The 8,640-nt window shown below is 52.5% G+C and overlaps 1 protein-coding gene across 1 annotated transcript; it reads left to right on the top strand.

Moving 5' to 3' along the window:
• The first annotated feature begins 6,464 nt into the window (after positions 1-6,464).
• On the top strand, positions 6,465-8,180 carry LOC119440042 (solute carrier family 22 member 7). Its single transcript, XM_037704986.1, has one exon. The coding sequence runs from the start codon at positions 6,465-6,467 to the stop codon at positions 8,178-8,180; it is 1,716 nt and encodes a 571-aa protein (XP_037560914.1).
• Positions 8,181-8,640: the final 460 nt, after the last annotated feature.

The raw sequence follows: 8,640 nt of genomic DNA, 5'->3' as shown, positions 1-8,640 counted from the left end.
GCACTGTGTTCATTGACCTGTGGGGGCCCACAGACACGGGGATGTCTCCAAACGCCACAAGTTTCGAAAGCTTGTCGTACTGTGGCTTGTCGCGAACTTCTAGAAGAAGATCGCCGCTTCCCATCTTCGTTACTTTATAACCTGGGCCTATTGCTTCAGTGAGACATTTGGCTACAACAAATGGCGAGATCATTCGGACTGTCCTAGTTTCATGCTGGCTGTGTATGACGTGATACTTCGGGAAAGACTGCTGTGGTTTCAAAAAGAAATTAAAACTTTCATCGGTGCGCCCCCTTTTCAGGGAGCGATCAGGTAGCGCGGGAAAAGCATTTGCCATGTAAAAATGGAAAATTCGGCGGCGATGGTAGCCACCCACCACCGAGCCCAACAAGGGGACGCTACAAGTTTAGAATACTTGCAGACGCCAGCCATGCATCGCCGCTATAACCTAATATAAAATACCCAAGGTTGGATAGCTACACCAGGTTAACCCTTGCCGCCTGGAAATTTGGAAGTGAGAAGAAGTGACTAGAAGACAGGACAGTTGGAAAAGTGGGAGAGAAAGACAAAAGATTGGAGAGGGGGACAGGAAAAGGCGACTACCGATTTCCCCCGGGTGGGTCAGTCCGGGGGTGCCGTCTACGCGAAGCGGAGGCCAAAGAGGTGTGTTGCCTCCACCGAGGGGCCGTAAAGGTCCAAACACCCGGCATCGGCTCAACCCCCAGGATCCCCTTTTCCCCGGACACGGCTAAGCCGCGCACGGCTACACGCGGGAGGGTCCAACCCTCGTGTGCTCGGGTACGTGGTGTCGCAACACACCAAACGCCTGCTGACGCAGACGCCCCTGCGGGGAATTCAGCAACGGTGAATGGAAGGTTATATGGTTCACTGCGGCTGCATTTGCGGTCAAGTCGTTTCTTCTCAGCATTCTCTTTATATCTTAAAAACTCCTTTGAGTAATGTGCGGAACTTGAGATGTGTTGGAAGTGTGCGCCAAGAGCGTTTGCCTGGTCTTCCAAGCTTTTCCCCTGGTCGTTGACCAAGGGCAGTGAACCTATATTCTGACCTTTTATTCTTCTCAACCTATTCCAAACCTTTGCTTCATCGGTATATGAATTTATGCCACACAAAAAACTCTCCCAGCTTTCTCTTTTTGCTGTTCGTCTAGTGCGTCTACCACGCGACTTTATCTGCTTGAAGTTGATAAGATTTTCAGCAGTTGGATACCGGCGGAACAGCCCCCACGCCTTGTTCTGGTTTTTGCGCGCTCGACTACACTCCTCGTTCCACCATGGTACGCGTCTTTTGTTTACACCGCCACTTGTCTGTGGTATGCTCTGTGAGGCAGCTTCTATTATAAGGTCAGTAAAATACGCTGCAGCGTCATCAATGCTTAAACTATCTAAATAATTGCGTGATATTTTTGTGAGATTGCGAAATTGCTCCCAGTTTGCCGATGCCAGTTTCCATCGAGGGATACTAGGCAAGGGTGGTTGCGAGGAATCGTCTTCTTGCAGCACAACAGGGAAGTGGTCACTTCCGTACGGGTTTTCAATGACCGTCCACGTAAAAGAAGAAAATAAAGTCGGGGAGCATATCGCTAAATCAATAGATGAAAAACTTCTGTGAGCTTGGCTAAAATATGTGGGCTTCTTTTTGTTTAAAAGGCAATCTGCAGAGGTCAGTAAAAATTTCTCAATGAGACATCCACGAGCATTATGGTATGATGAACCCCAAAGCGGATGATGTGCATTAAAATCTCCCATTAAAACGTACGGTTCAGGCAGTTGGTTTATCATTGCTATAAAATCAGCCCTATTCAGGCGGTAGTCAGGAGGAATGTAAATGGAACATACAGTAATCAGCCTCTGCATCATCATCACTCTAGCCGCTACGACTTCGAGATCAGACGTCAGTTTTATGTGCTTAGATGCAACAGATTTTTGTACAATTATTGCCACTCCTCCCGCATTGTGGCTTCCTGTATTTCTATCCTTTCTGAATACATTGAACCGGGTTAGGATATTTGAATGTTTGGAGCCCAGGTGGGTCTCTTGTAGGCACAGGACTGTTGGCGTGTGGTCATCTAGTAGTTCGTAGATATCATCCAGGTTTTTTATGAGGCCTCTACAATTCCAAGACATAATCCCACTTGACGCCATTTTAAGTGGAAGTGGTAGAAAAATAAAGGTCTGTTTGCTAGCGAGAAATAACGTATGTGTGAAGCAAGGACTTCAAGCCTAGCCACCTAGGCTGTAGAATCCTTCCCTGGACCTGTAACTTTTTGTTTTTCTTTTTTGGCACGATCAGAAGAATCGCGCCGCGCTCTTGGTGACGATGCCACCGAAGTGCTAGCTCTTGTATCCATGGCCTCGTCAGAGGCACTGGAAGCTCGCCCTCGGGGCACGTTAGCACATGCGTCAGGCCGTGCTGCAGAAGCAGGGGCCTTGAAGGCCGCAAGCTTGGCGACCTGCTGGTCCTTCTTTGAGTTGAGCGGAGCAGTTGGGGCTGCTACCGCAGGGGGGACAGATTGCACGACCACCGGTGCACCATGTGTGAACCGGAGGGGCGCAGGAGGCCGTTGTGGCGCATAGGTGACATTGGGCAGGCACGACACCCGCCTTCGTGCTTCCTTGAATGATACGTTTTCTTTGACCTTAACAGAGACTATTTCTTTCTCTTTTTTCCAGGTAGGGCACGACCGCGAGTACGCGGAGTGCTCTCCATTGCAGTTTACACAGTGTAGAGTATTCTGGCAGCTTTCAGCAGGATGGTCATTAGCACTGCATTTGGCACAGGTTAGCCTGCCTCGGCAGTTTTTCGAGCTGTGGCCAAATCTTTGGCATTTGAAACAACGAAGAGGGTTTGGGACATACGGCCTCACCCGTATTTTTACATACCCTGCTTCGATAGACTCAGGCAGAGTACTTGAATCAAAAGTAAGAATTATATGCTTTGTTGGTATCTCCTTATTGTCACGTCGAATCTTAATTCTCTGTACGTCAATTACATTTTGTTCTTTCCATTCTTCAAGTAGTTCCGTTTCACTTAAGTACATAAGGTCATCTTCAGAGATCACTCCACGGACTTTGTTTAGCGAGCGGTGTGGGCTTACAGTGATGGGAATATCCCCAAATGCAACTAGGCTATCTAGCTTATTGTACTGCACTTTTTCTCGGAGTTCTACAAGCAGATCGCCACTTGCCATCTTAGTTATTTTGTACCCCGGTCCGATGGTGTCGGCGAGGCACCTCGCAACTAAGAATGGTGAGATCACTCTTGCCGTTACGTCCGCTTTCTCGCAGTGAATGATATGGAACTTCGGGAAGTTCTCGTGGCTCTTTCCAAAAAACTTAAACACTTCATCGGTGCGCCCTCGTTTCGAAGGGCGATTAAGGGTAGAGGGGGCAGGTGTTGCCATACTATATTGTTCAATGTTCGGCAGCGATGCCAGTCACCCACCATCGAGCCCAACAAGGGGGCATGCAGGACTTGTATAGTTCTGTACACGCCAACTGTACATCACCACTATAACCAAATATGTACAGCCAAGGTTGGTTGTACCACACAAGGTTAACCCTTGCTGCCGGGAAGATAGGAAGTAAAAAGAAGCGAAAAGAGGACAGGAAAGAATAAAAGTGAGCGAGAAAGACGAAGGTTGGAGAGGAGGATAGGAAAGGGCAACTACCGATTTCCCCCGGGTGGGTCAGTCCGGGGGTGCCGTCTACGTGAAGCCGAGGCCAAAGGGGTGTGTTGCCTCCGCCGAGGGGCCTTAAAGGTCCAAACACTCAGCGTTGGCTCAACCCCCAGGATCCCCTTTTCCCCGGACACGGCTAAGCCGCGCACGGCTAGACGCGGGAGGGTCTAACCCTCGTGTGCTCGGGTACGTGGTGGCGCAACTCACCAAACGCCTGCTTGCGCAGACGCCCCTGCGGGGTCGGCAGTTCTGAGAGGTGTGGCCAAATCGCTGGCATTTAAAGCATCTGAGAGGATTTGGCACGCATGCCCTGACACGAAGTTTGATGTATCCGGCGTCGATGGACTCGGGCAGGACACTTGAGCCGAAAGTGAGCACTAGGTACTTAGTCTTGATTTCTTTGCCATCGCGCCTCATCTTAATTCTTTTAACGTTTATCACATTCTGCTCACTGAAGCCCTCCAAGAGTTCAGCCTCGGTTAGCTCCATTAAATCATCATCTGAGACAACGCCGCGAGTGGCGTTCATAGTACGGTGTGGGGTCAGTGTTATTGGGATGTCCCCAAATGACACTAATTTCGGCAGTTTTTCGTATTGTATCTTATCGCGGAGCTCCAGAAGCAGATCACCGCTTGCCATTTTCGATGCTTTGTAACCTGGGCCAAGAACTTCAGTCAGAGACTTCGAGACAAGGAACAGTGAGACCATTTTCACTGTCTTTTCAGGCTTATCAGAGTGGATTACGTGAAATCGTGGAAAGTTTTGTGTTCTGTTGCCAAAAAATTGAAACACATCTTCGGTGCACCCTCGTTTCTGAGGGCGATCAGGGAGTTTAGGGAAAGCGCTGTCCATGAGTTTAGCTGGGATTTTCGGCAGCGATGCCAACCACCCACCAACGAGCCCAACACGGGGACGTGACAGGACTTACTGTAATGGAAGTCCTGCCAACGCCAGTTGTACATCACTGCTATAACCAAATACAGCATAACCAAGACTGGCTAGCCACACAAGGTTAACCTTTGCCACCTGGAAATTTGGAAGTAAGGAGAAGATAATAGAAGACAGGAAAGAAGAAAGAGGGAAAGAGAAAGAAAAAGTGTGGAGAGGGTGACAGGAAAAGGCGACTGCCAATTTCCTCCAGGTGGGTCAGTTTGGAGGTGCCGTCTACGTGAAGCGGAGGCCAAAGAGGCGTGTTGCCTCCGCCGAGGGGCCATAAAGGTCCGAACACCCGGCATCGGCTCAACCCCCAGGATCCTCTTTTCCCCGGACACGGCTAAGCCGCGCACGGCTACACGCGGGAGGGGCCAACCCCCATGTGCTGGGGTCCGTGGTGTCGCAACACACCAAACGTCTGCTTGCGCAGACGCCCCTGCGGGGTGCAATACTCAATTACACAATATTCTCTCGTGCTCAATTTTACCTCCTTTTGTTCGTCTATTTCCTGTAGTTATTTGTTATATGCACATTTCCTGCAACCATTCGATATTTGAATCCCCTATGGAGCTATCATAAACGCCTTTGCGTACATGGCGTCTCATTTGTTGATGCAGCGCAATATTCCCATGGCGCACGATTTGTGGCCGTCGCCACACGCGATGGAGTCCTACACCACGCCTGCAGCGTCACTACCCCCACTGCCGAGACAGCTGAAGTCGCCATCGCCCTGGCCACTCTAGATCCCACCTGTCACAATATCGTGTGTGACTCTCGCTCAGCCGTCACTAACTTCAGCAAAGGCCGTATTTCTTGTGAAGCTCTTCGTATCCTCCGCCAGGCATCACACTCTAAAGACAGCATGATCTCCCTGACATGGATCCCGGCCCATGCGGGCCCTGTCCGTCCACACCTCCCCAACCTCAACGAGGTTACTCACTCCATTGCGCGAGGCCTAGTCAACCGCGCCGGAGACATTGGAGACGACTTGGACACCAGGGACAATCTGACCACTTAAAACGATTTTGTTAAGGCATTTTACCTTAGTCGCCGAACCTTCCCGCCACCTCACCCCAAGTTCAGCCGGGCGTAGGCTACCACCCTCCGCCTGCTACAAACAAATGCGTACCCCTTCACCCGCCCGCCTCCACCTTATATTCCCTGAAGTTTACAGTACCCCCAACCGCCGGTGCTGTGGCACTCACCCGGCTACGCTTCCGCATATGCTGTGGGAGTGCCCAGCACAGTACACACAAATTAACACCACGACCCTTTCGTCGAGGTTGGGTGAGGCTCTGCGGAGCTCCGCTCTCGACGACCAAACCTGGGCGACCCAGCAGGCCCGTGAGGCGGCGGCGAGGCAAGCCCTCGACGTCCCCTCATGGGAGGCTTAGGCCCGGCCATCATAAAGTGCTGGTTCCACAATAAAAGTTTATTCCTCCTCCCCCTCCTCCTCCATGCGGGCACGTGCTATGTTTCGGGCTCATCATTATTTTAGTACTGACAGATTGCCGGTCTAGCACTGTTCATTTAGCTCCGTCCTGAATATTGTTCCCCATGTTATCCCTTCCCTTTTACTGAGATAACAAGGTAGCGAGGGATCATATATTGCAAATAGAAAAAGTATACACGTTAAATCAGTCAGCCAAGGTCAGACGACGCTTCCCCGTGCACCCTCCTTTGATACTTACGCGCCACCTCTGCGACGTAGCTGAAGAAGAAGAAGCGGATATCTCGAGCCTGTGTGCTGCGTTATTTCTATGTGCAACAACAGGGATTTTCTGCGAAACGCCGCAAGAAAACCAGCCTACCACAGAAGATCAGGACTTGCAAGATGGCCTTTCTCGTCACACCCATTCCGGCGACGAAGGAATTGTTGATAAGCGAGTCCTTTGACTGTTACGACGCGTTCGGTCACGGCACCTTCCAGAAGCGGCTAATGCTCCTCTGCGCTCTCGGCGCTTTCCTGGCGAACAGCCACGCCTTGGCGTTCTCGCTCATTTCGAGAGGAGTGGACTACAGATGCAAGCAGCCGTTGCCCTACTCCAACATTTCGGCAGTCGCCTCCGAAGAATTAGCAGAGCAGCTGGGCCGTTGCCTCGTCTACGAGGACCCGGCGGAACCGAACAACTCGCGGACGGTGGCGTGCCGAGAGTGGGAGTACGACGACGAGCGGGCGAGGACGACCGTCGTGAGTGCGTGGAACCTGGTGTGCCAAAGAAAGCTACTCGTCGCCGGCATGTCGGTCGTTCAAAATGCCGGAGCCGCAGTGTTTGTCGTAGTGGCTGGATACGTGGCGGACAGCGTTGGCCGAGTGCCCGTCCTCGTAGCTGCGGCTCTGGTACTCATGGTCTCCGGGTCTGCCAGCTGTCTTTCCAGCGACTACACGACACACGCGGTTCTCAAGTTCTTTAGCGCGGGAAGCTCCACCTTGACCCTGGTTTTCTCAGCCATTTCCCTCTTCGAGGTGACTACCCACGACAACAGACCGCTGCACATAGCAGTCAGCGGCACGCTCGGTCTGTTGGCCTGCGACGCCTGGTATTTCTTCACGCTGCAGTGGAGCCTCAGGTGGGAACTGAAACTGGCCGTCTTCATCCTGCCGGCCACGGTGCTGCTGCCGGCCTACCTCACGGTCTACGAGTCCCCGCGCTGGCTGGTCGCAAGTGGGCAGTACAAGAGAGTGGAGCGCGTCGTACTCACCGCGGCTGACGCGAATCGCTTTCCCCTGCCGAGCGCCGCCTGCCTACTGGACAAACTGAGGGCGGACATGACCCGAACGTCGGGTCGCAGGGCGACCATCGTCGAAGCGCTTCTCAACGGCTTTTCCATGCGACGGCGCGCCCTCATCATGTGCGGCTCCTTCTTTTCCAACACGTTCGCGCTGTACGTCATCGTCTACACCAACGAACAGCGGGGTACGCCGTGGCAGCCGTACAGCGCGTTCTTCTTCAACTTCACGGGCTACGCCATTATGCACCTGTTCATCAGGAAGGTCACGATGCTCACCGTTATCGTCACGCTGTTCGCGGCGCTCTGCGTGGTCCAGTGCCTGCTGATCCTGAGCGTCGTCGCCGCCACGGAATCGAGCGTCGTCATCGAAGCGCTAGCTCAGGTGCAGATTAGCCTGTACTACTCCGGCGGCATCGCCTGCTTTGTCTACGTCCTGGAGCTCTTCCCGACGGCTCTGCGCGCCACTGCCATCGGTTGGGCGTTCGCTTTCGGCCGCCTCGGAGCCGGTTGCGCCCTCCTCTCCCTTGTGCTGAAGAACATCGGCCGCGAAAACTTGGCGCTCGTCGCGGCGGAATTCCTCCTGTTGGTGTCGCTGCTGACGCTGCGCAGTCTCCCACCCGCCACCTCGATCGAGTGCACCAAGATGGCGTCCAGGCGCACCTCGCTAGAGAGCAAGCACAACATCGAGCGCATGAAGGACACCCTCGAGAAGCGCCGGGCGGAGGGCAGCAGAAAGAGCAAGAGCAGCTCCGAGAGCAGCAAGACGGCGTCCGCCTCGCGCAGCAGCCGCGCTCGCCGCGCAAAGGCCAATAAATAGAGGACGCTATTGCGCACTTCACGTCGTAAGGACGGTGAAAACTGACGGTTTTATCAGCACCGCTGCCGAAACTATGAATCGTATGTCTGCCTGGCACCCGCCTATGAGCCATCTCCATGTATGAGATATACTAAAACGACACCACATACGATGTCCGCTTTCTTACGAGTCACGCTAACCAGTTTCGTAGCTTTTCTTTCTTAATTTTTTGAACGGACATGTATACTCTTTACAAACAAGAGAGGCGTAACGCCAGTTCCAAGTATTGAAATCAAAGGAGATGCGCTGTCTGTGAGCAGCGAGCATAAGTTTCTAGGAATAATTTTGCATTCCAAGCTGACGTTTATTCCTCATCTTAAGTATCTGAGCGCAAAATGTCTGAAGGCAACGAACCTTTTAAAGCTCCTGTCGCGTACGACTTGGAGTAGTGGTCGAAAGTGTCTGCTCAAGTGTAAAAGTC

The sequence above is a fragment of the Dermacentor silvarum genome, chromosome 2 (assembly GCF_013339745.2).
Source record: "Dermacentor silvarum isolate Dsil-2018 chromosome 2, BIME_Dsil_1.4, whole genome shotgun sequence".
NCBI lineage: Eukaryota > Metazoa > Arthropoda > Arachnida > Ixodida > Ixodidae > Dermacentor > Dermacentor silvarum.
The sequence above is the reverse complement of the archived record's forward strand: the minus strand, read 5'-3'. Positions and strand labels throughout refer to the sequence as shown.